The sequence below is a fragment of the Coregonus clupeaformis genome, chromosome 14, assembly GCF_020615455.1.
Source record: "Coregonus clupeaformis isolate EN_2021a chromosome 14, ASM2061545v1, whole genome shotgun sequence".
Lineage (NCBI taxonomy): Eukaryota > Metazoa > Chordata > Actinopteri > Salmoniformes > Salmonidae > Coregonus > Coregonus clupeaformis.
The window spans coordinates 45338103-45365665 of NC_059205.1; the positions used below are offsets into that span (position 1 = coordinate 45338103).

A 27563-nucleotide genomic window follows, 5' to 3' on the forward strand; every position below is an offset into this window, starting at 1 on the left:
GAGCCTTCTCTCAGGCAAATTATACCCACAAGCACAAAGGACATTTTTTTTTTAAAGATAAACTCTATTAAATTATGTTCAGAAGACTACAAAAATAATGTGATCCATTGGAATATTTACAAGCATACATTCATCACCACGTAAACATGTAAACACAAAAAGATATACAGTCGATTTGAGAGGACATTTATTTGGGCATACAGAAAGTGGATGCCTGCGCCTTTAAATACAGTACTCCTGTGGGGCAGGTTGTTATGACAAGCAAATGAATGGCCGCTCAAGGGACTTGCGGGCTACTTACTCGATGATTCCTCTGTAGTGTGCATCAAGGATGAGACCTTCACACAAGTGTGAAATACATATTTCTTAATCTTGATATATTTCTATCGAAAATGGTTGCACATGTTTAGCTTTTTATTTTGCAAAATTCAAGGGCTCGAACTACTCTGTAATCCACTGGGAGGCTCAGGTTGGCCCTGCGCGTGCCCAAGGGACCAGGTAGAATAGGCTCTCAGGCTCGGTAGAAGGGCAAATATTATGTCAATATGAATCGTGAACTTGCATGATGTCCATCTCTAATGGTCATAATTATTAATCTGCAGTTCACATGAAATTATTATGAAACTCATTATCGGGGACAAACTGATGCTCCATACACAAATAAGAACATCCACTCATTTCAGGAGGTACAGTTCTATTTCAATTGGGAGCATGTGTAACATGTTTTGAACTCGTTTAGAACCTGTATGAGCTTTTAGAGGACCACATCATTTGATGTTTTAACAGAAAACGAAGCTTTTATTTATAGACGTCATTATCCCATGAAAAGTTAAAGTTGATCATTTGAGAATCAACTGGAGCAATTTAAAAGCAACTTGAATCCACGCCACATATTTGCTTACAGTCATATAAATATGAATGTCTCTCTGTTACACAACTCTGCCATGCTTTATTAGCATCTATACACAGGAAAACTGATTTACAAAATGTCCACACTACATGTATGAATAACCCAAAATAATAAATGAAAAGTTGCAGCTTTAATCGCATCTACTATTTTACAAGAACTGAAAAATAAAGCGCACATTCGTCATAGCCCAGCAGGGTCATTCACGCGCACGTATGTTTATCCATTGGAGCCATGAACGCGCCCCCTGCCCGTAGAAGGTGAGCGAGTGTCTGGAATAGACGACTCGAAGAACGCGACCGCCGGGATCGATCGGATTAAACTCGAATTGAGTGAAATTAACACAAAGGAGAAAAACAGAGTCGGCGAAGACGGGATACCGACACGCCGAACATTATAAAATAACTTGAATTTCGTCATTTATAAACGGACAAGAAAGGATTGTACTGGAGATACTAACGGGAGTTAATTTGAGAAACCCTGAATTGACCAAGCTTGTTGGGTAAGCGAGCAATGATTTTTTGAATGGTTGGATTCCATAGTCGCTCTATCCAATTTGTTCACATGATAAATGAGTTGTGTGTTAGTCTTTTACCTGTAAGTAACCCATGTAATATGTTTTAAAACGAGTTTTCCCACTTACAATCGACTTTTAATCTACCATACAAGTTTGTTTGGAAACTGGGACGTGTAGCCTATTTAGCAAATTACTGTTAACACAAAGTTTATTCTGAACAGGAAGTAATTGTATCCCATTTTTCTCATTTTATAACAAGTTATTGCAGGTCCGTAAACTACCATGCTGAAACGCTAACTACAGTTAGCAAGTTTAACTCGCCTTCCGCTCTACTGAGTCCAGTAGTTTTTTCACTAAAGAATATAATCTAGCCAACACGATGAGATCTCCCAATAAGCACAGACAAATGTGAACAACTTGTTGAATTTAGATAATGTTGATTTGTGCTTTTTCTTTATTTATAATACGGTAGGCAAGGGTGAGTGTTCGTTAGCTTGGGTTAGCTAGCTAATTGTGTGTTCAGCTAGTGAGACACGAGGTGGCTCAAACGTAGAGGTGAGTCGGTGGCGGAGCTGAATGAGTGAATACTGTAGGTTGCTAGCTCGAGGGATATTCCCTGGATGCACTGACTAGGCTTTTTTTTTTTACGGCAGACCACAGCTGGATTTTGATAAATAGTAAAGACTAAAATTCAATTTGGATTTCATAAATCCCATGTGAATGAACTCAATTTAACTTCCTAATGACGGGATGAAAAGTCGCCTGTCTGTAGTGTTATTGGACGATGGATAGGGACAGGGGGTTGCTTGAGGCCAGACGGTCATCCCTGTTTAGCCTTGTTTTTTTCTATCCCTGATATCTATATATAATTGTTAGAGTACATATACTATATTCAGCTTCTATGGTTAGGGATTATTTTATTTTTTAGAAGGGAATAACTAGGTGAGCGCTGCGTTTCCGTCCAAAACGTGCGTAATGGTAACCTAATTAGCTTGCTGCTAGCTAGTTGGAGATGGCCCCATTGTAGTGGAGAAGTTTAGCTTGTAGCCAACATTCGAGCGCTGTATCATCGCCCTCATTGTCTTGCTGCTAGCCCAAAGGCTAATAATGTGCCAATGGACTACTTTGATGGCGAATGTTGCTCGTGGAAAAAAAAAACCTGCACAAACATTTTCCTGCGGTGGCACTTTGTTCAACAGCAAGCGAACCGGCTGCAGTTTGTTTAATGCGTTTCCGCATTCTAACGTTTTAAGAGGGCTTGTTTATCAAAAAAACATTGGATCTGGGAGAACTTGGAATAACTTCACTTGTTACCGTCGGTTCATCCATGGATTTTCGATTAAAAAGCACCTGCCGCTGTATAATTCGTGGCTGAATTTAAGTGCAAGATGACCATTATTGTAAAAAAAAATCCCGAACGTGTGTTGGTCTTTCTGTCTCCATTATGTTGTAATCAGTCAACCAGCATAATGGGTCGCCAGCCAGCAACTACAGAAGTGACTACTTTCAACCTTTCATAACAGAACGAAAACGATATCAAAAAAAAAAAACTGTTAAAAAAAACATTGTTATTGAACGACCAAGCTAGCTACGTGTTCACTGATAATCGAGAATCCCATGAAAGATCACCGAAATACTACCCCACCTTCTGCGAAGCCTCTAACCTAAGATGGCAGCTTATAATGTATGTTGGGTCACTCCGCCAACAGATAAGAGGCCCCGGGTATTTTGGGCGGAACAGATGTTTTTAAGTATTGTGGCTTCCCCCATAGCTTGCCCTTTCTTGTGGTTGTTGAGGTACTTTTTTCCCGACTGGCTTATATAGTTGCGTTGACTTCATGAAGGGGCCGGTTATGAAGTGTGGTGGGGTTCTCTTGAACAAAAGTTTTTAGCAATGGTACCAGTGTTATGAGCGTTCAGCTTTCTTTGATGCCCTACTACTAAACAGTTTTGGCAAAAACTAATATCATAAAGAAAATGTTTAACTGACCATTAATAAAATAAAATCCAGGGCCCTGTCAAAGAGTTCAAGCTCATTTGCAGGATGATGACCTTGGAATTTCTGAATCAGCCTAGCACAAGTGTAGGAAAATTGCATACAGTACTTTGGGAGTGATCTCTTCTCCCTATGAGAATATTTGTATGATATTGTGCCAGTTCATCCTTTAGACTGGAGAGAAACCTGTGGTTCGGCAAGATCAGATTTGAAGCTCTGTGGTGTCAGTGTTTTAAATATAAAAAAAGATGACTCAAAACCCAGTCTCAGAGCGTAGCCCCATATGTCCTGTGTGGCTCAGTTGGTAGAGCATTGGATTGTGGGTTCGATTCCCACGGGGGACCAGTACGAAAATGTATGCACTCACTACTGTAAATTGCTCTGGATTAGAGTAATAATAATAATGTCTGCTAAATTACTAAAATGTCAAAATAGATGCAACTACAGGATCCTAATAAGCATACACGTGGATCCCTAGGGGCCACGCTCGAGAAACTAAACTTAAAATGCAAAGAGGGAGAGAGTTGAGGGAAACAAAGACAAAACAGATGTGGCCATTTTAACCATTTAAGACATTGTTGCCCTATTGACAGAGTGAACACTAGGGGTCCTTGTAAACAGTGCCATATTGTTTTTGCTGTGAAAATGAGCATTGTTTAGCTGTCCCCCCATTTTGATGGTGTAGAGCAGTGCATGCTGGTAAGCTTCCACAGCGTCTTTAAGCACATTCAAACTACTACTCGGACTTAATAATAATAATATGCCATTTAGCAGACGCTTTTATCCAAAGCGACTTAGTCATGCGTGTATACATTTTTACGTATGGGTGGTCCCGGGGATCGAACCCACTACCCTGGCATTACAAGAGCCATGCTCTACCAATTTGAGCTACAGAGGACCACCGACTTCATCAGGACTTCAATTGTAAAGTTCTATAAAGACAATTTTAAGTTGATCAGAAGCACAGTTTGAAGAGACAGCTAGCTGACACACTATCCTCAGAATAGTTCTCAATTGATAGGGGTCAATACCAATATTTTGGCAGATTTGTGGGGAAATAGCAACCATTTCATATATAAGCAAATGTGGAAAAGTAAAGGTACTTAATTCTCTTCCGTATATCCACTAAATCAGCCAGATTGTTGCCAAAGCAGTTTGTGGCACACAAATATCTAATTGTAGATCTAATGTGGTTTTATTTAGAATTAAACCAGGGTTTATTGCGTTACGATAGGCTAATGCGTGTAAGAAACAGACACCTGCTCAGCAGGCCCATCTTTCTCCCACCCCCCTCTGCCTTGCTCTCATTGCCTAACACCTTGACCTGGAACGGCAGTCCTAATCCAGTCGCGGCAGCCTCATCTGATCCCCAGTGTGTCAGAGGTACTCTCAATCCCAAATGAGCCCTTTTATGAATGCTATGGACACTGTCTGTGTGTATCATCAGATCTGACCACTTATTATTATCGCTGCCATTTTGTTTAGTTATGTGGCGGTTGTTGCTTCTGTCAGTGGAAGAAGTTGAGCATGGTTCTGTCGTCATGTCCCTCTCCCCCAGGCCTCACTCCTCTGCCTCTCCTCTCCGGGGTTAGCAGGAGGGCTGTGCTGGCCTCTTGTGCCTGGAAAACAAGCAGCCACCTCTCTACCTCAAGTAGTCCTGGCCTTATGGGGAAGATTTTAGATGCTGCTTCTATCTGAAGTGTAGCCTAGCCAGCCCCCAAGCCTTACTTGTGTGTCACAGTTCCTTTCTTCTAAACAGAACGTTTTATAGATTGGCCACAGCTGATTAGATTGTATTATTCACTCTGCTCACCTTTGTATGGCTCCTGCGAGGCAGCTTTGTCAAATCTGTAATTCTAGATGCCCCATTTTCAACCAGTAGCCTCATCTAGTTATTATGACAGAAGTAGAGGGTATTTCCTTCTATCCATTCATTAAGTTTCCTTTTCTCTCGGTCCTCATCCTCTCATTCAAACCACGGCACAGTCACAGCTGAGATTCAGTATAGTGCTTAAGTGTTAGTGTCTGAAGTATAATTCATCTCAAGATAGCCTAGAGGAGATTTATAGACGTTAGTCTTCAGGGGAGCATCTCACTAGACTAGTGTAAAGTAGGTCCTTCCTCTGCATTTATTTGAAATGATAGTATGATAATATACACTGAGTGTACAAAACATTAGGAACACCTTCCTAATATTGAGTCCCCCCCCCCCTTGCCCTCAGAACAGCCTCAATTCGTCAGGGCATGGACTCTACAAGGCGTTGAAAGCGTTCCACAGGGATGTTGACACACTATCCATGTTGACTCCAGTGCTTACCATAGTTGTCAAGTTGGCTGGATGTCCTTTGGGTGGTGGACCATTCTTGATACACACGGGAAACTGTTGAGCGTGAAAAACCCAGCAGCATTGCAGTTCTTGTCACAAACCGGTGTGCCTGGCACCTACTACCATACCCAGTTCAAAGGCAGTTAAATTTTTTGTCTTGCCAATTCACCCTCTGAATGGCACACATACACAATCCATGTCTCAATTGTCTCAAGGCTTAAAAATTATTATTTAACTTGTCTCCTCCTCTTCATCTACACTGATTTTAAGTAGATTTAACAAGTGACATCAGTGCTACAAGCATGTCCAAACATGTCCAGCATGTTTTAGTGTTTGTGGCCTTGATGAGAGCTGGACACAAGATAAAGAGACTGGAATCAGTGTTATTCAAAGTCTGTGTCGTGACCGGAACTGCAGTGGGGTCACCAACAGTTTTATTTAATTTTTTAGGAACAAAAAGTTAAGAGTACAGATTATTGTATAGGACAATAAAATATAATTTGAACATTTTTAATTTTATTGAGTAAATGTGTTTACTGGTTTAATTTCACTTTGATAAGAGATAACAATTACATTAATTTAAGGTTATTTGTTGACGTAAAAATTTACAAGGTGTCAAAAGCGTTCCACAGGGATGCTGGCCCATGTTGACGCCAATGTTTCCCACAGTTGTGTCAAGTTGGCTGGATGTCCTTTGGGTGGTGGACCATTCTTGATACACACGGGAAACTGTTGAGCGTGAAAAACCCAGCAGCGTTGGATTTAACAAGTGACATCAATAAGGGATCATAGCTTTCACCTGGTCAGTCTATATCCTGGAAAGAGCAGGTGTTCCTAATGTACACCCGGTGTAGGTGAAAGCAATACAGCAAAATACCAACAAGGGCTTGTTTTCACCTGTCCAGGGCTATCAGTGCAGCAGTAGAAAAGGAGAGGAGACGCCGTTCATTACTTTTGAGTCCCACAACAGGAGTGGGATGAAGTTGCCCTTACACTGATCTAAGGCCAGTTTTGTGTCCCCCCTGTATGTAATTAAGGTTTGGGTTTTTGGAAAAAATGATCCTAGATGTCTAAAAGCAGCCTCTACTGTATGCACAGTGTAACCTAGTAGTGGACGAGGAAGAAAGTCACACAGAGTCCCCATCCTGACCCTGGGTCATCCACTTCCCATCCCTCAACCACAGATCTGGAATCAGATTACCCCTACTCCCAATCCCAACTGTAACCATTAGAGACATGATGAAAATACCTGACCGTGGATCAGAGGGTTGGGAACAACGTGCACCTCACGGTCTGTTCCATTCTGTCAGAAGTGCCTCAGTAAGTACACCGCCAGAAATCATCTGCCCTGTGGGAGAATGTCATAAAACCAGTAGGTTAAAGGCGTCCCATCCGAGACAGTTCGGAAGAGTTTGTGCATAAATAATAAAGACATTTTGTGATGTTTCTGTTTGTTTTGGACTTCGGCTGTTCAGGCACACACATTTTTCTCTAGATGCAAGCCATAGTTTGGAGCCGAAGTCTACGCCCATTCGTTGGTGATTGGTCAACAGTAGGGATTCTTCAATCGTCTCTCATTCAACGAGAAACGCTCCGTTTTCATGCACATTTTTAAATTGAGAAATACTGCACCAAACATAATCTTAGTTAGATGTAAGATGTACAAATTGTGCGACTAAGATATCCTCGGCAAAAACGTCAAAATTAATGACCGATTTCTTTAGTTATTTAAGATTAATTTCGACTTTTGTGGAAGCGTATACTGGCTACGGCGTCTCAATGTGGACAAACAGTACTATTGCTGTTTTTTTCTCATTTCTCAAGCGAAGGTCTTTTAAGGGAGTATGCGAGCACACTTGTTCGGCTAGCCAAGTTCGGCTAGGCGCTAGCCGAACTGAAGCATGCTGACGCCTTAACCCTGCCTGGAGGCTTCGGCCTTCTCCTGCGCATGGGTAGCCCCTGCACTACCTCCCACCCAGCCTCACTCGCAGCCGCTGACTGAATAGTTGGGTTGGTGATCTCTCTGGAAAATTATTTAGCTCTTTGGGAGGCCCCTGGAATCCTGTAATTTATTCTTCTTAATGGAAGGATAAATAGAGGTTTTGGGTTTGAACTGTTCACCATGGAAGCGATCAAACTTATATTAAGACTAACTTTTCACATAGTATTTGTGGTGCCAATGAATTGCTCAATAGTAATCTGAACATAAATAAATAAAAATGTGCAGGAGCAAACTTCTGATACATTTTTAGTATGATCTAGCCCGGTTTTTATTTGTTTTTTTAGGTACGAATAACCTGTAATTGCACGCCAAGCACATAATCCTAGATGATTTGCAAACAAAACTCTTCCAGGTAAAATGGCACACAAACTACAGTACATTTTTGGGGATAGTATCAGACTGAATTTATGTAAGAACAAATTAATAAACACTCTTAAGTATTTATGCATAGTCACTTTAACTCTACCCACATGTACATATTACCTCAACTACCTCAACTAGCCGGTGCCCCCACACATTGACTCTGCAACGGTACCCCCCTGTATATATAGCCTCCCTACTGTCACTTTATTTTACTGTATATATAGCCTCCCTACTGTCACTTTATTTTACTTCTGCTCTTTTTTTCTCAACACTTTTTTTGTTGTTTTATTCTTACTTTTTTTGTTTAAAATAAATGCACTGTTGGTTAAGGGCTGTAAGTAAGCATTTCACTGCAATGTCTGCACCTGTTGTATTCGGCGCATGTGACCAATAAAATTTGATTTGATTTGATTAATGAATTGAGCCATTCAGACAAACATTCCCTCAATGCCACGGACTCCAGAAAAATATGAAACCTTCCAAAGCGGTACTTCCCTTCTCTCCCCATGTCTTTCCTCTTCACTTCATCTCTCTCTATGTATGTATTTTTTTTTCTGCTGGGTCAGACATCCTTCACAGGAAGTTAAAAGCCCCCCCTTTTTATTCCCTCACGCCAGTGTCAAGGCCACATGCATGGCTGTAGCCCCCATGCCTGCAACGGGCTGGCCCAAAAACCCCAGGGGTGAGTGGTTCGGGGGGAGCTGTAGCAGGTCCCGCAGCTGGTGGGCAGCCAGTCAGACGAGGAGTGCCAAATAGGAAGGCAAGGTGGCGCCATTCCGAGGGAGTCAAGGTCAAAGTTCTGCTGAATATATCACTGACAACCTTTTCTATTCCCCAGAATACTCCTCCCCTCTGCCTGACTCTTGACCAGGGAAAGGCCTCAGAGTTGGACAGTTATTTTTTGGGAGATATTAAGCCCACATGTTTAAAGCGGCGAGCAGATAGCATAAACAGAACTACTTCCTGTTTTCCCCCTCCCTGCTCTAGACGAGAGAAAAAGTCCATTAACAAGGCAGCCGTGCGTAAAACAACCAGATTCCCCTCCTGCCCCCTTCACGCAAATGCCCGCCCAAACATTCTGCTCAGCCCCCCTACTCCACACCCCATTATCTCTCCACTTCTCACATCTAGTCACATTCACACACTCTTTGTGCGGTTAGCAACCCAACACATCAGACATTGCTACCCTCCTCTTTTCCACCTCCTTCCACACATCAAGCACGCTCTCTCTCCCCCAGCGGAGGTATAAATTATACTCTGTGCATGTCTTGTGGGGTGGGTAAAGGGAGTTTTTAGTAGGTTAGAGAGGGGGGGGGGGGGTAGCGGGGTAGGATAGATAAAAGGAATGCTGGTGGTGTGTCTCTCGAGGGCTGGCCACTCGCTGGGGCATGATGTGCCACCTGTACTCTGAGGGCTTTCAAGGCTGAGGGAGGGAGACACCCCCGGTGGTTATACCAGGCCAGTACACAGGGACACCACTGAATAAGATAGCCCTGGATTAGTTGGACCAAGAAATCGACAACTCTGAGGCATTTTACTAATGTTTTATGTGTAATTTCATGTCTAAAAATATGACTCCTGTGACCATAACTTTTGGTTTTGAACAAGAAGTGTGGTTAGCTTTTGGAAGTTAGAATGGCAGTGTTTATTCAATTGGGACTGACTTCACTCTGCTTTAAGTAGGCTATACAAAAAAAGAGAGCAGACAGTTGAGTACGACAATTAATCTTGAAATGTTGACAGTTTGGTTAGGACACGTCAGAAGTCAAAGTAATTTGTCAGTTACCCAATTAGTAAGGTTACACTGGTCTTCAGATTCTTTTGAGAAGATCTTTTCAACATGCCAAGTGAAAATGACTTGGTGTCATATTCGATAAGCAGAGGTCTAGCCAAGCAGAGGTCTAGCCAGTAGCCAACAAACTAGGACCACCTGCTCTACTTGTAGTATGACAGCAATAGTAGCTAGCCAGTTATACTAACCCACTTCAAATTGAATCCTTGAGAACAGTCTCTGCACAAACTTGTTTAGATACCCTGCAGTGACACTATTCTCATAGTTAAGCTTGTTCGCTACTTGCACATATATTTACATAATTTGTGTTATCATTAAAGCTAAAGAACACAAGCCGTCATTAGCTTAGGGTGTTTATGAAGTGAGAAGTAGGCTAGTTGCTGTCGCATAAAATTAAGTGGCTGAAATTAACTTCCTCCTTTTCAGTGTCAAATGCTCATTTCTTGAGCACACTCCAAAATGTGTAAACAAACGCCAATGAATGCTACTGGAGAATTTAGTATAGGCTTGTTTAGAAAGGCGTGAACAAGAGCATTTGGAAAGCAGAACTTCTCTACCTTTCCAACTAGGCAAGTAGTCTGTTGATTTCGCTATTTTGTTTTGACTTGAATCATTCCTTTGTATATGAAACACCTATTGAAACAGTGCAGTTTTGGGATACATGTGGCGTCAGGTTTTTCTCATTTGAAATTTCAATATTCTTCCTAGTCCTCTCTCAATCTAAACTGCATAAAAAGATAAAGAGCACTGTGAGAGTAGCTAAAGTGAAGGCCAACTGTTTTGAATGATCCGTAATCACGTATAATTAGAAGCTCATCTGTGTGTTTGTCACCGTTGCTCGTGTCAATAGCAGCACAGACGTTGGGAGTGCCGGGCCAGCCAGCCTTCAAAACAAAACGGCAGCGCACATCTTATGAAAAGACCTGTGGTCACACTATCTGACACAATCAACATTTCAACTTCCCTTCACTCCCCAGTCGGTCTGCCTGCTATACATGGGCGAGGCTATGTTCTGATAGTATTTCAAATGAAAGGCTATTATTATGATGGCATTGACTGTTGGTATCGTTGTATGTGACGTTGTCAGCTCACCTCCCCACCAACAGGAAATGTCTCCTGGTCACATTTTGGGGATTGCCTGGACAAATCTCTCTTTAGCTAAACCAACAAGAGAGCAGGGAGGGGGAAATAACTAGCCCACTCTGTCTGTTGCTCTTTCACTTGCTACATTCCATTTTGTGACTCTAGTTCACGTACAATGGTAGTTGCAGAGACAGCTGTCGACTAGCACTTATGGTTTGAGTGTAGTAATGAGTGCACCACAGGTAGTCTAACCCCAAAAGAGAAAGTGGTGGTGGGAATGGACGGGGTCTGATATTGAAGCATGGCTGTGGTGGTCTGGTTGTTAGTGTGTGTACGGGCAGGTGCCTCGTAATCTTTTCTGCATCAGGGCATGCCTTACCGCCCACTCGCACCTCGCCACACACTCATCGGCCAGCACCCAGCCCGCTGACTGAACTCTCTCCATCTCCCTCGTTCTCGTTCTCATTCCACTTCTCGCTTGCTCCCTACTCTACCTCTAGCCTGTTCTCTCTCCAAACCACCTCCCTCTCACACACACACCGGGTCGTAGCCCTCCTGCCAGAGAAAGATGGAGCGAGAGGAAGGGAAAGAGACATAGGATAGGCCCTGGCACTAAGCCACGTGTCACTCTAGAGGGAATTAGGTGAACGGTCAGCCCGCCAGCTTAGACTACAAATCAGATCATAGGGATTCAAATTTGCGGCTTTTGGCATGGCTCTGCCTCGCCCCCTACTAGCCTACTTCCTGGCACCCAACAACCCTAAACATACTGACGGACACACCAATATGTACACAGATTTACACCACCCCGTCTACACACAGTGTTCATTTTGGCATCTGTTTTAGTCTTATAATACTTTTTAGTCTTGTTCACATTTTTGTCATTTCATCCTTCCTTGGTTTTAGTTATCAGTCGACTAAAACTCAATTTTAGTGTACTTTTAGTCACAGACAATTTAGTCACATAATAGTTTATTTTTTTCTATTAAATAATGAATATGTAGGCTACCTCCAACTTCCATCATGTGAACATTTAGATAGCCTTGTCCAGCTAGGCCTACTTTCCCCTCCTATGCCTTAGCCGGCAACATTGATATTGTGGCAGATTGTTACCAATGCTAGCCCTAATTAACCGTATAGGATATAAAGCCTTGGCTTAAACAATTTACAGCTCTGATTTTTCTCCCTGTTATAACTGTCAAGGGTTTCATTGAAAAGAGGAGAATTTGAACTTTCCAAAAATGGCAGACATATTACTGCACTCCTAATATTCAACAAATGGCATTCGTTTTTCACATGGGGGAAAAAATTAGCCTCAACTCGCATGGGAAAATAGAGCTTTTGATGTGATCAAAGCAAAAATTGCCTACATTAGGCTTGGGTGGTATATACGGTATACCGGGCTATTTGGGAAAATACTGTTGAAACTACTACTTTGAATTGTTTTAATACATTTTAATATTTGTAGCAACTTTTTAAGTAAATACAGTTGACATACACCTTAGCCAAATACATTTAAACTCTGTTTTTCAAAATACCTGATATTTAATCCTAGTAAAAATTCTCTGTATTAGGTCTGTTATGATCACCACTTTATTTTAAGAATGTGAAATGTCAGAATAATAGTAGAGTGATTTATTTCAGCTTTTAGTTATTTCATCACATTCCCAGTGGGTCACAAGTTTACATACACTCAATTAGTATTTGGTAGCATTGCCTTTAAATTGTTTAACTTGAGTCAAACGTTTCGCGTAGCCTTCCATAAGCTTCCCACAATAAGTTGGGTAAATTTTGGCCCATTCCTCCTGACAGAGCTGGTGTAACGGAGAAAAGTTTGTAGGCCTCCTTGCTCGCACACGCTTTTTCAGTTCTGCCCACACATTTTCTATAGGATTGAGGTCAGGGCTTTGTGATGGCCACTCCAATACGTTGACTTTGTTGTCCTTAAGCCATTTTTCCACAACTTTGGAAGTATGCTTGGGGTCGTTGTCCATTTGGAAGACCCATTTGCGACCAAGCTTTAACTTCCTGACTGATGTCTTGAGATGTTGCTTCAATATATCCACATAATTTTCCTCCATCTATTTTGTGAAGTGCACCAGTCCCTCCTGCAGCAAAGCACCCCCACAGCATGATGCTGCCACCCCCGTGCTTCACGGTTGGGATGGTGTTCTTCGGCTTGCAAGTCCCCCCTTTTTCCTCCAAACATAACGATGGTCATTATGGCCAAACAGTTCTATTTTTGTTTCATCAGACCAGATGACATTTCTCCAAAAAGTACGATCTTTGTCCCCATGTGCAGTTGCAAACCGTAGTCTGGCTTTTTTATGGCGGTTTTGGAGCAGTGGCTTCTTCCTTGCTGAGCGGCCTTTCAGGTTATGTCGATATAGGACTCGTTTTACTGTGGATATAGATACTTTTGTACCTGTTTCCTCCAGCATCTTCACAAGGTCCTTTGCTGCTGTTCTGGGATTGATTTGCACTTATCGCACCAAAGTACGTTCATCTCTAGGAGACAGAACACGTCTCCTTCCTGAGCGGTATGATGGCTGCGTGGGCTCATGGTGTTTATACTTGTGTACTACGGTTTGTACAGATGAACGTGGTACCTTCAGGCGTTTGGAAATTGCTCCCAAGGATGAACCAGACTTGTGGAGGTCTACAATTCTTTTTCTGAGGTCTTGGCTGATTTCTTTTGATTTTCCCATGATGTCAAGCAAAGAGGCACTGAGTTTGAAGGTAGGCCTTGAAATACATCCACAGGTACACCTCCAATTGACTCAAAGGATGTCAATTAGCCTATCAGAAGCTTCTACATCCATGACATCATTGTCTGGAATTTCCCAAGCTGTTTAAAGGCACAGTCAACTTAGTGTATAAACTTCTGACCCACTGGAATTGTGATACAGTGAATTATAAGTGAAATAATCTGTCTTTAAACAATTGTTGAAGAAATTACTGTCATGCACAAAGTAGATGTCCTAACCGACTTGCCAAAACTATAGTATGTTAACAATAAATTTGTGGAGTGGTTGAAAAACGAGTTTTAATGACTCCAACCTAAGTGTATGAAAACCTCCGACTTCAACTGTACCTGCAGTCAACTTGTGCAATACGTTAGGAGATAAAGAGCATTGCGTTCTTCATTTCACCTGTCACATTATTATGAAGTTTACGGTAGTCACGTGTCACATGCTGTTTGTTTACAAGCACACAACGACGAGATACCGGAGCCTTGTAAGTCACTCACTGTTGTGCAGCATGCGCCAGGTGATCTATACTGAACAAAAATATAAACACAACATGGAAAGTGTTCGTTTCATGAGCTGAAATAACATATCCCACGAAATGTTCCATATGCACAAACGGCTTATTTCTCTTGGATTTTGTGCACAAATTAGTTTACATCCCTGTTAGTGAGCATTTCTCCTTTGCTGAGAGAATCCATCCACCTGACAGGTGTGGCATATCAAGAAGCTGATTAAATGGCATGATCATTACACAGGTGCACCTTGTGCTGGGGACAATAAAAGGCCACTCTAAAATGTGCAGTTTTGTCACACAACACAATGAATGCCACTGATGTCTCAAGTTGAGGGAGCGTGCAGTTGGCATGCTGACTGCAGGAATGTCCAACAGAGCTGTTGCCAGAATTGAATGTTCATTTCTCTACCATAAGCCGCCTCCAACGTCGTTTTAGAGAATTTGGCCGTACGTCCAACCGGCTTCACAATCGCAGACCACGTGTAACCACACCAGCCCAGGACCTCCACATCCGGCTTCTTCACCTGCGGGATCATCTGAAACCAGCCACTTGGACAGCTGATGAAACTGAGGAGTATATCTGTCTGTAATAAAGCACTTTTGTGGGGGAAAACTCATTCTGATTGTCTGGGCCTGGCTCCCAAGGGGGTGGGCCTATGCCCACCCGTGGATGCGCCCCTGCCTAGTCATGTGAAATCCATAGATTAGGGCATAATGAATTTATTTCAATTGACTGATTTCCTTATATGAACTCAATAAAATCGTTGAAATTGTAGCATGTTGCGTTTATATTTTTGCTAAGTATAATTACAGTATGGAATTCACAGCTAAATGTTTGCCAGCAAGACATCTTATAACTATTAAGTTAACTGTCTAAAATGTTCCAAATGCTTTGCAGTTGTGCATTTGGTTTGCGAATTTAGTTGCTAGTTAGCTATCTAGCTAAGTGGTTAGCTTCTTCCAAAATCAAGCATTCTCTTGGTAACAGCAGAGAATCCCCTTCTGGATCAAGAGCCTTGCTGGCTAATATTTTTGTGCTTGCAGCAAACCGTGAGAAGCATTTTTGAGTTAATTCTATAGTTTAGGTCAGAAACTGTACAAATGTTCGCAATGCGCTTTTTAGCATTTTAGTTAGCATTCTCTATGGGATTTTACATGTACTTGCTAACATTGCTAACCTTCGGACTACAGAGTATCAATTGGGTTTGAAAACAGGGCCCCTTGTGTTCAGTGCCGGTATTACGAATATCCCGGTAAGGTCGGTATGACAATCTGGGTACCGCCCAAGCCTATGAAAGTAAATATTATTGTTTCTAGTTGAGGTTAATTACAAGTGAAGTGTCCTGACTTTGCATCAGTTCAAAAGATTGACAAGTGACTGAAGTGACCGCCTGGGAGCTCAGGCAGATTAGCTCAATCCGACCGTGCAACTGAAAAATGTCAATTCTGCCGAAGAGAGATTGCATGAAATATTCTTGTCTCGTAGACTAAAATGAAAAGTAATTTGTAATGGTTATAGTTTTTTTCCAGGGCATCTCTTCATAGTTTTAGTCAGGAAAAATGGGTCGTTGCCGAGTACTTCTCGTCATATTGTTGACGAAATGAACACTGACATACACACACTCCACCCCCAGGGTGCGGTGTCATAGGGGAGGCCATGGGAGCTCTCTCTATGCTGGAGGAGCTGAGCTGCTGAATGGTAGTAGAGGAGGTGATTTATGGCCCAGGAGGTGAGGAAGCAGGGAAACTCCTCTTCCTGCTCTTAGCGGGAGCTTTGAGGTGATGAAAGGGACGTTTTAAATCATAAGACTCAATCTGTCCAAATGTAGGCCAGATCACGGAATAGATCCTTTCTGAATCATGCTGTAATATGATTGATTGCTTTTATTTTGAAAGTAAGAGCGTGCCTCTGCCTCGTTCATTCTCCTCCATCCCTCTTGAGTCTTTTTCTCGTGGGCCCAAGTGGAGTTAAATTAATTTGTGAGTGTAGTTGTATTGATTGCTACTGACTAGTTATTATCATACATTTTCACTGGGCTTCTACTGTGGCTGAAAAACTACGTAGGGCAAATGTAACGAGCATGATGGTGTGGTGGTATAATTGAAGGTGACTGTAGAGACGAGTACTATAAGTGGTAGTATAAGGAAATGTCGTAGTCTGTGCTGTAGGTCTATATGGCAGTTTAGACGAGTCCAATCGCTTCCGTAGATGTAAGCAATAACAGTGTATTATGGTTCTACAACTGGAGCAATACTAGGATAAGTAAAATATGTTGTAGTATATCTCAGTTGCTATACTGTGTTTTTATCACTACGCAGGCTACATCTCTCACTCCTCTGTCGACACTCCTAGCTGGGTTGCGGTTTGTCTTTAGAGATCGGTTACAGTTGGTTTTTTCTTCATCTTGTGAGTCGCCCAGCAAGTTTCTTTTAATTCCTTTTGTCGGATGTTGCTAAAGCATGTTGTGTAGCAACTTAAGTTGCGAGATGCATTCTCTTTCTCTCCTCAGAGATTTCTTAACTTTTTTGAGTTTGAGAAGGTGAAAATCAGTGTCTCTGAAGTACAAGGGCTTATGCTAATGTCCCCTTTTTGTAAAGTTGCTATTTATCAGGAAATGGTTTCCCCTCCGCTCATTGACGAAAGGTCAGTGGTAGTAGTGCTAGCAGCCATGTGGAGAGGCTTGAAAGAAAGAGAAAAGTTGGGGGTGGGGCGGAAGGAGGGTAACAGGGAGGGAGAGAGTAGGGGGGAGGGGAATTCTCTAGTTGGGGAAGTGTTGGGGAAGTTTAGGTGACTCATTCCTCTTCCCCCACACACACACAGGCTACATACTAAGACCCACCTACACACTGTGACACACACATGCACAGCTTCTCAAACATACACACACAGCGTCTCAAGCCTACACACAGCATATGTTTTACTATCCTTGTGGGGACCTAAAATTGATTTCCATTCAAAATCCTATTTTCCCTAACCATAACCGCTAAGCCTAAAATAGCCTTTGTCCTCGTGGCGACCTGGAAAATGTGCTCATGAGGAAGAATGTTCCTTGTTTTACTGTCCTTGTGGGGACTTTTGAGGATTTCAGGTACAACAAGCACACACACAGCTTTAAGCCCGCACGCCAACGCATAAACACATGTCGCGTGTTGAGTTGGACATCCAATCCCTGTGCTGGCTCTCCTTTCAGCCTGGTTTCTCACACCTCCATAATAACCCCTGCTCATCTGATTAGAGCTCAGGGGACGAGCAGGTTGAGGACACACATACACAGAAAAACTCACTCAAAATATATGTGCATGCGCTCACTCCCTTACACATTCACACTCTGAATATCTGCCTCTCTCTCTCCTTCCCTCTCTGCCCAACAAAACACACACTTGAGCAGGTGGCTCCCCTCCTTGTATTCTCACATCTGCCGGGCTGATCTGGCAGCAGCTGCTGTTTAAACACCCCTGCTTCTGCCCAGGCCTTTGTTCTTTCCCTAAAGAATGAATGGGTTTAGGTTTGGTGCCTGTCTCTCTCTCTGTGTGTGTGTTGGAAGAAAATCTTTTGTTTGAAAGCAAATGGAAACGGAGGTGGGGGATGGGATGAAAAGGCTATCTGGGGGGGTTGTTGGTTACAACTGATTAAATTGCTAAACTTGTGCCACTTTTTAAGAACTCTAATTCAGTCAGCAGGAGTTTAAAGAACGGGAATAAGGTTGCACAATGGACCTCATCTGATATTGCCCCTGCTAATACTCTGTTCCTATCTCTCTCGTCCCACTCTCTGCCCTCCTCTCCCTCCAGGTCCTGTCCTGTAACCTATCTTTGCCTGACTCTGCATTCTTGTTCTCTGGGAGAATTAGGGAAATATGGAGTGACATGCTGCAGATTAGTTAGCGGATTAGCGGCTTTGAGGACATCCACCTCTGTGTGAGCACAGATTCCCTGGAGCTCCGCTCCCCCCAGCCGCCAGGGCCCCAGCAGCCATGGCTGACCCGGGGATGTTGAGCCTGTTCGGGGACGATGCCAACCTATTCTCGGACGGGCTGGAGGGCCTGGGAGACTGTGGCTTCCCCCAGGGCCAGCCCAACCCCATGGGACAGCAGATGCCCCATGAGCACCAGGGCTACGGGTCGCTCTCCTCCAACTCCCTCCACCACTCCTCGCAGGCCGGCCCTGGACAGCCCAAGATGGGCCACCCCTACGACCCCTTCACAGGCTATGAGCAGCAGCAGGGCCAGGGTCGGCTGTTGGGCAATGGCCCCGCCGTCAACGGAATGGCGACCCCGCACTCACGCTACCACAACAACCCCCAACAACCCGAAGGGGGGCACCACGTCTACCCCAGAGCCCAAGGCGATGGGCAAGGGCAGTCCTTCCCTGATGGCGGAGCCGTGTGGGGCCCCCAGGCTGGCCCCGGGCAGGGCAGGCCTCCATTCCAGCAGCAGCAGCAACAGGCAGCCGCCCAGGCCCCCTCCCACCAGCAGCACGGACCCTCTGGGCCCCAGGGCCAAGGCCACCAGATGGGCCCCTACATGGGCCGGGCCGACTACGCCACTATGCAGGGCCACCCTGGCCAGACCCAGACGCCCACCAGGATCAACCACTTCCCTCCGGGCATGGGCCAGGAGCCCAACCACTACATGGGCCACGTGGGGCTCCAGCAGAACCCCAGCATGACAGGCCCCCCCATGCGCCACCCGGCACAGCAACAGCAGCCCCCCCAGCAGTTCCTCCACCGTCCCGGCCAGGGCCCTGTTCACCCCCAGGACACCATGGCCTCCCACACCTCTCGCCAGCAGCAGCAGGGCTTGGCCGGGAGGCCCCACCAGAACATGGGGTTCAACATGCACGGCCAGGCAGCCTCTCCTAGTGCTGTAACCAGCTCAGGGCCGTACCCCCCCTACCCCCAGTACGGCAACCTTAATCAGGGATTAGCCGTCAGTGCAGGGATGACTCCCGGCATGAGCCTCAGCAGCACCAGCAACAACAACAGTAACGCCAGCGGGCCCATGGGGCCAGCCCAAGTCCAGCGTTACCCCAATGCAGGGGGGGCCCCACAGCGCTACCCTGGCCCTCAGGTACACCAGCAGCCTGTCCACCCCAACCAAATCACCGGACAGCCCATGCACCCCTCTCAACCATTGCACCCCTCTCAGGCCCAGGCCACCCCGCAACAGCAGCCCCACCTCCCCACACCACCTCAGGGATCTTATGGCTCTCCCCCCTCAATGTCCCCCATGAGGGGTATGGGAACCCCCGCGGTCACACCTCCGCCTCAACAGGTCCGCCCCCCTAGTGCAGGCCTTGCTCCAGAGGTAGGGGGGTACCCCGGAGCTCCACTCCAGGCCCCTAACCCCATGGCCCCCCCTCAGAGAAACCCCACTCCCCTAGGCGCTCAGCAACCGCAACACCATCCCCAGCACCTCTCCCACCCACAGCAGCACCCCCACATGCCCCCGAGCCAGCAGCTCTACCCGGGCATGTCCCCCAACCAGAGAGGCCCACTCGACCAGGTGAGACCTCCAGGTCCTATGGCCCACGGTGAGCCTCCAGGACCACAGGACCAGCGGCTGCTCCCTCCCCAGCAACAGGCTCCCAGACCTGGGCTGCAGCCTCTTCCCATGGCCTTCCAGCAGCAGGTGCACCCAGTCCATGCCGCTTTGCCCCCGTCACAGGCTCAGACACATCTGGCCGGCCCCCAACACCAGAGCTCCCCGCCCAACCAGCCACCTTGGGCGCCGGCAGCACACCAGTCGCCTCCAACCCCCCAGAAAGTGCCTTACATACAGGTGAGTTTGCTTTGATGTTGAGGTCTGTGTGTGTGGTGTTTTTTGTGAGTTTGTTTTCATGTGCGCAAGCGTATTTGTGGGTGCGTGACATTTAAAAACTCAGCGGTGCTCTGTTGAATGGGGGTTTTGAGGTGTGTGTTTGTGGGAAATAGCTTTTTACAGCTGTTTGTTTCCTCTCCACTGCATATCCTGGCCCTCCCCAAGACCCAGGCGCCACAGTGCTAATCTCCTAACCCCTTCCCATCCCCACCCCCTCTTCCCTCTCTCTGAAGGGGGAATACTCCCTTCCTGCTCTCTAAGCATCTCTCTCCTCTCCCGTCTGCTCTCTTTCCGCCCGCTCTGCTCTCACCCTTTATTCTCTGCGCACTTCTCTCTCTCATTTGTTTTCTCCCCTCTTCTCTCTCTGGTTGTCTCCCCCTCTTTTTTCTATTTCCCTCTATTCCTGCTCTCTCTCCTCTTGTTTTCCCCTTTCTCTCTCATTCTTGCACTTTCCTCCTCTCTCTCTTCTGCTCTGTGTGTTTGACTTGTCTGTCTCGGAGGACTCATGCATGAGTTAATGGTGTACAGCAAGATGTGCCCTGTCAGGAGGGAGAGAGAGAGAAAGGGGGCGGAGAAGGGAGGATGGGGGCAGCCAGTAGGGAGTGGAGGTTAGCATCTCTCAATAACTCGCTCTGTGTGTGTGTGTGTGTGTGTGTGTTCAGTCACGTGCCCTGGGTTCCATTAGCTTGTTTTGTGCTCAAAGCCTCCTCCTCTGCTGACCCATTCACATACAATGGCCGCCCTGTGGCAGCACACACATCCAGCACTTAGCATCTCTATTAGTCGTCTTCCTCATTCACACCATCGTCACCACTCTCCAGTCCTCCTCTTCCCCTTACCAGAGTAGCCCCCTCCCCCCATCTTCCCGATACTGGGGCTCTGATTAGGGAGTTTTGTGGTTGACATTTAAGATGTCGGAGTTAATTTGCCCAGTGTGAATGACCTAGATGTTAGGCACACAGTTAAGTCACATTGCATCGCTTCGGTGCGCTTCGGTCCCAGGCTGCATGAACGTACCCCCATTATCTGTTAGTCTGGCTGAGGGAAATGCGCCGGAGGACATCTTGATGACCGTGATGGTGTTATGGCTCCTATGGTGTATCTGATGCTGTCTCTGTCTGGTTCTTCAGCTCTCAACTCTTATCAGTACTCTCTAATATGGTTATAGGGTGGCACGCAGGGCTACGTATTCCTAAAATTCAGAGACCAGCTCCTTCAGCTCTAAGCCGTGTCTGTCCTGTATGCTGTAATATAGTAATGGGTGGCTAGTGCACACTGCACTGCGCTACGTACGTATTCTTAAAACGTCAGTCGGCAGCTCAAGGTCGCTGCGCTGATAGAGAGCTGGCTCCATGACCTTTGGTGCTGCTTGCTATACAGAACGCTCACAATAAAGGGTGTGTGACACATCTAAATATCACCATTGGCCTGAGCAAAAACGATTGCCGATTAAACTGATGATATCGGTCTCCGCCTAATTTCTGCTGTCCCCCCTCCCACGCTTAGCAACATTCAGAGCTGGCGGCGTCAACATTTCCAACCAACCAACATTCAGAGCTGGCGGCGTCAACATTTCCAACCAACCAACATTCAGAGCTGGTGGCGTCAACATTTCCAACCAACCAACATGCTGCCAGTTGTTTCCGTCAGGCAAGGAGGCATTAGAGCAAGTCTCTGGAGACTACTTTAATTCATAATTTCCCTGTGATCTGCCAAAGCAATGATGTGGGAAACAATGGATTACCAATATACATTCATAATATTCCAGGTATCTGCCTACCTTGTGTCTATGGAGTTGGAAAATATTGCTTTGCCCTTTTGGCAGTGCCGGCTGGATTTATTTAGTTGTAAAAATACTTGTTTTTTTTACGAGGGCCAGAAGCAGCACCTGTGTTGAAGGCTGGAATTATGGATAGCATACTTCAGTAGCATTGCATCCGTTTTGATCCCATCTTGAGTTGGCTCTGGACGAGCATAATAAGCCCATAGATTTGATCAGCGGATGCTAGCTAACTAGGCATGTTTGGCAGAATTAATGTTTACAAATGTGTGCTTCTCCTATGACTGATGGAACTGGCACGTCTTTATCACTTCACCTCCCGCTAGTCAATTTGTTTCCAAGGGGATAAACTGAAAGACGAGTTCAAGAGGAAAAGTGTCCTTGTAGACTCTGCCTTTTCAAATTCTGCTGTTGTAGGAATTCTGCACCTGGTTAGCGCATAGCTTTCTATTCATTCTTGGCTAACTTATAGTGCTTATAGTTTGTCTTTGGTTGGTATCTAAAGTCACAAAAGAAAGGTAAAGTTTTAAAGTCTGAGTGCCCTTATTCCCCTGTTACCTTAGGGCTGTTGGGAATATCAACTTATCGTCCAATGACGGTAAGGCCCATTTTTGGATATTCAGCCCTGTCCCTCAAGTGCTCCAACCCCAAAATACTCCTATATAAGGTGGCCCCAACTCTGTCCAAAAACCACCGAAATATCAGGTGACGGTTGTCTTGGGCCTTTTACTCCCCTAGGCCACAGCCTTCCATTTTGTTTTAAGAGTAAAGAATTGCCATCATTGAACAACCCTCATTGTAAAGAAATCTCCTGAATTGAAATGGAACTGACACTAACCCTAATTGGCACTGGGATTTCTAACCCCAGCCTGGGAGTGAAACAGGGTCTGCTAGTTGCAAAAACGAGTCACCTTGAAAATAAGAATTCCTTAACCCCAGGAATACTTGGCCACAATACGAACCAGCCAATTGTTCTCCAACACCAGAGACTAGGCCTATACACTTGACTCAATTATTTTTGACGGCATCATTTAGGACCGGGATGATACCAGTATTGTAATACTCGTTAGTATCGTGGCATGGAAACAAAACACGAAGCGGATTTAACTTATTTAGGAAAACAGCCCTAATGTTTATTTTCCTAGCTATATCACACAATATTTTACATACGGTAGGTTCTTAAAGGACCAAAGAGTTTGGTCTGCTTCGTGTTTTCTTTTTTGCCATGGAAAAAATATTGCCATACTGGTATTGTCACAACACTAGCATCATTGTCCATCATATGGCTCTTTCAAGGAATACTGAATGTAAAAAATGGATAACCATATTTGTAGCATCTCGATGGCTTCGTCAGGCCCTTTGCCTACCCTGATAGTGTTGGGTATGAAAGACCACAGCCACTCCGCAGCGGCGGCCCTCTGCTCTGCTCCTTTAGGGAGTATTTAGCTTCTAGAGCGAGCACTTTGGCTGTCAGATTAACCGGCACGTCACTCTTCCCCCTCCGAGAGGTGAAACCCAATACCGTCCGTATCGTATTCGTCGCTGCTGTCACATCAGTGATGCAGTGAGTGCGTGCACCGGGCCCATTGTCATTCATTTGATTGATTATCGGGGAAGCTGGGCAAGAGGAGCACATTTATCCATTAAAGCAGCAGCCCAAACCCTCCTCTCTTCTGCACACCTCTGTTTGTGGATGGCCGTAAACACATTCTCTGTGACCTTGGTGATGTTTGGCATGCACCATGCAACCAAATCTGTCTGCTCGCCTGTTTACAGGAAATTTGCATTCGACTGCCGCAGTTGATGTGGTTTCTCAAGTTTTGTCTCTGAGCGATCTGCAGGCCTCCGGGATAAAACGAGTGCCCTACAAACAGGACGTCTTTCATTCTTCTGAATTTTCTTTCTTCCTCTGTTTCGCTCTGTCTTTAGTGGAAACACTTGAACTAGCTTAGACAAGGGGGTTGTTTTTCTAAGACTCCTTTGGAGAGAGCTGTGGCATATTGCAGTAAATTTGCTGATGTCCATAAATGTGCTCCCCCCTCCTTTTTTTTTGAAGTATGGATATAATTTATTCGTGTCATATTCCCCCCCCCCTCCCATCTGCTGCTGGGACTGCAGGCAGCTGGAAGCCCCAAACAGCTGCCAACGTGTTTCCTATCAGCCCAGCTCTGCTGGGGATGGAGAGGAGAGGGCCAGCTCTGCTGGGGATGGAGAGGAGAGGGCCAGCTCTGCTGGGGATGGAGAGGGGAGGAGAGGGCCAGCTCTGCTGGGGATGGAGAGGGGAGGAGAGGGCCAGCTCTGCTGGCGATGGAGAGGGCAGGAGAGGGCCATCTCTGCTGGCGATGGAGAGGGCAGGAGAGGGCCATCTCTGCTGGGGATGGAGAGGGCAGGAGAGGGCCATCTCTGCTGGGGATGGAGAGGGCCATCTCTGCTGGGGATGGAGAGGGCCATCTCTGCTGGGGATGGAGAGGGCCATCTCTGCTGGGGATGGAGAGGGCCATCTCTGCTGGGGATGGAGAGGGCCATCTCTGCTGGGGATGGAGAGGGCCATCTCTGCTGGGGATGGAGAGGGCCATCTCTGCTGGGGATGGAGAGGGCCATCTCTGCTGGGGATGGAGAGGGCCATCTCTGCTGGGGATGGAGAGGAGAGGAGAGGGCCATCTTTACTGGAAATGGAGAGGCAAGGGCCAGCTCTACTGGGGATGGAGAGGAGAGCCAGCTCGGCCTCTACAGGAATAGAGGCTAGACAAGAATTACCAAGTCCCTCTTTAGGAATTGAGGCTAGAGGAGTCCTATCCCCTGACTCACTTTAGGAATAGAATTCAAATTTGAACCAGCAATCTGAATAAATTGCATGCGTTGTCTCTATAGGGCTAAGTTAGACATTTGCTCTTTCTCTGTAGAGCTATAGGTTTAGATTTAGTAAAGTTATCATTGTCACCATGCTGAACTTAAGAACAGTTTAAAGCTAGTAATGGCCATACAGGGATAGAGGTAAGGACTAAGGCAGGCAGCGGTAGGTGTAATGGTTGGGGAACTGCTGGACAACGGAGAAATTTGACTTGTGGAAATCTGAACAAAAACGGTTTAAACCTAAAGAGTTGTTGTTATCTAATGAACTGCCTCAGAGCGGTTGGTTGTTTTTGTTTCTCCTGCTGCCGAAAATATTTACAAATGTATTATTCCTTCTCCTGGCAGTATTCCCCGTCAGATCCATCATCTGAGATGACTGCTTCTGACAAGACACCCGCCTCGGGGGCAAACTTCCAGCCAGCCAACCGTGACAAGCAGCCCACCGAGCAGAAACCAAAAAAGAAGAAGAAGAAGAAAGCCAAGGTGATTGAGGAGGAGGAAGTAGCAGAGGGGGATAAGAAGCCCAAAAAGAAGAAGAAAGGTGGAAGTATAGAGGAAGGTGACAAGGAGGAGAGGAAACAGAAGGTCGGGGGCAGTCCCTGGGTGGAGGTTGACCCTCTGACAGGCGCCCTGGAAGAATCGCTGGTGGTGGAGAAGAAGACAAAGAAGAAACCAAAGGAGAAGGAGCCTAAAGAGCCCATGACACCCAAGACTCCGAAAACACCCAAGACCCCCAAAGAGCCCAAGGAGAAGAAAGCCAAGAGCACTACCCCCAAGGCCAAGACGCCCAAGAAGCCCAGGTAGGTTACATTTGCATTACATAAACTAAATGTAGGCTACCTCACTCTAGTTTAGGCCTAACTATTTATATCAGCACTACATTAGCTAGGCTACAGCTAGGCTATTTATACCAGCACTACATTAGCTAGGCTACATCTAGGCAAGGCCCATAACTCTACGTCAGCTGCTCTCTTACTACTGTTATTGAATGCTTTGAATTAAAGCTTTGGTGTCCCTCAGGGATCAGTATTACTACCGTTGTGAATGTGTTTTGGCTAGGGTCTTAAAGCTGATTTGTGTCTCTGTTCAGATCAGTATTTATGCTTTTAGGACTTTGTTGGATAAACCTTACTCTCAAGTCGACTTGGAATTGATAGCTCATACGCATCCTCACCATCAGCAACTGCTTTTCCAAGATCAGAGATTTGATCTACATTCCTGGCCTGTTTCCCAGGCCATAGAGGAGGGTCACCTCAAGCTAGCAACACCACCTTATCAATGTTGACTGTTGCTATTTTTACCAAACTTTCAGACCCCTCCAGCGACTTTTATTGGTAAGAGTCAAGCAACAAATTCAGCTACTTATCAGGCTGCCTTTGGGTAGTTTTGACACAGAGGGTTTTTATGGTTTTTATAGCATTTAGCGACTTTTCCCACTCAATTCTGCCGCAAACGAGAGTACAAGAAGCTGCCTGTGCAACAGTCACAGCAACGGCAAATACACAGGCAGAAAAGCACAAGGGAGGGGGCGTGATGCGGTGGGAGAGGGGGCGAAAACGCTATGTTGGGGACCGCAGCTGTGGCACAGCGTAGCAAATTTCACCCCAAAAATAGTTGCCAACACTGCACCTGAGCTGTGCGGTGCTCTTTATCCCACCCCTCACTCGTGTGACCAGTCAGTGGGAAACGCAGGTCACGACCCAGAGTTCGCTAACACCTAGGTGGATGAGGAGTGACGTCCGTGGTCTTAGCACATGTAGGCCGGGGGGGCACTGGTTGGTCATATGTGATCATGCTCAGTGAACTAACTATGCTGCTGGTGTGGTGCTGGGTTTGTGGGAGTGAATTGTGAAGCAGCCATCTATTAAGGTTAGCTGCTAAACCAAGCTGAGCGCTTTGGACTCAGCTTTGGACTGGTTGCGGCACTTGTGATTTGCTAGTGAATTCCTGCACCAAAAGTTATTTCCCCAGCTTGCACAGTGATGGGAACCTGACATCATCATGCTTTAGTGGGAACATGTTGGTTGGCCTTTAGCATTCAGTCATGGCCTATATGAAACTACTGAAAGTCTCCAGTCAACTTAACCTGTTAGTAGAAGTTGAGTGAACCTGAATGATTAATCTAGAAGTTTGAAGTTTTATTAGTCGTATGTACGGGATATACATGGTATACACCATCCAACGAAATGCTTCTTTGCAGGTTCCCTCTCGACAATGCAACAACAATAAGAAATAATACAAGATAAGAATACAAACATAAAGTAACTGGCTCAGTACAATATATTTTTCTTAGCTAAGGATAATACAGGAAGGCACAATTTATAGTCCAACATTTACATGTGTTTTGGGGTAGGGGGGATTGGGGGGAAAGTGTTTAAGTTGTGCAGTATTTAGCAGTCATATGTCTGGTAGCAGCAGTTGTGATGCGTGTGTGGGTGAGTGAGTCGTGTGCTAAGGTGCGGAGAGTCAGTGCAGGTGGTCAGTCCAGTTCAAGTGTTCAGCAGGCTGATTGATGACTTGTAGATAGAAACTGTCTCTGAGCCTGTTGGTATCAGACCTCATGTTCCGAGACCGTTGGCCTGATGGTAAGGGAGTGAACAGCTCGTGGCTGGGGTGTGTGGTGTCCTTGATGCTGTGGGCCTTCCTCACCATTTCGAGTAGATGTCCTGGATGGGTGGGAGCACTGGGCATTCTTCACCACCTGCTGGAAGGCCTTGCGGTCAATTCCCCTACAAGGCCCTGATGCAACCGGTCAGGACGCTCTCGATGGTGCAGCGGTAGTATTTGGAGAGGACCTGGGGGTGGCATGCTGAATTTCTTCAGCTGCCTCTTGACATGAGTGGTGGTGTGGACACCGAGGA

At 45.6% G+C, this 27563-nt stretch overlaps 1 protein-coding gene across 4 annotated transcripts in view; it reads left to right on the forward strand.

Annotated features, from left to right (window-relative positions):
• The first annotated feature begins 1171 nt into the window (after positions 1 to 1171).
• Positions 1172 to 27563, forward strand: part of LOC121580842 (chromodomain-helicase-DNA-binding protein 7) — a 94450-nt gene continuing 68058 nt past the window's right edge. For all 4 annotated transcript variants that reach the window (XM_041895919.2, XM_045224839.1, XM_041895921.2 and 1 more), the window contains exons 1-3: positions 1172 to 1409; positions 18043 to 20030; positions 25048 to 25502. In XM_041895919.2, coding sequence (XP_041751853.2) covers positions 18225 to 20030; positions 25048 to 25502 — 2261 coding nt within the window. In that variant the 5' untranslated portion in view covers positions 1172 to 1409; positions 18043 to 18224. The remainder of the gene's footprint in view (positions 1410 to 18042; positions 20031 to 25047; positions 25503 to 27563) is intronic.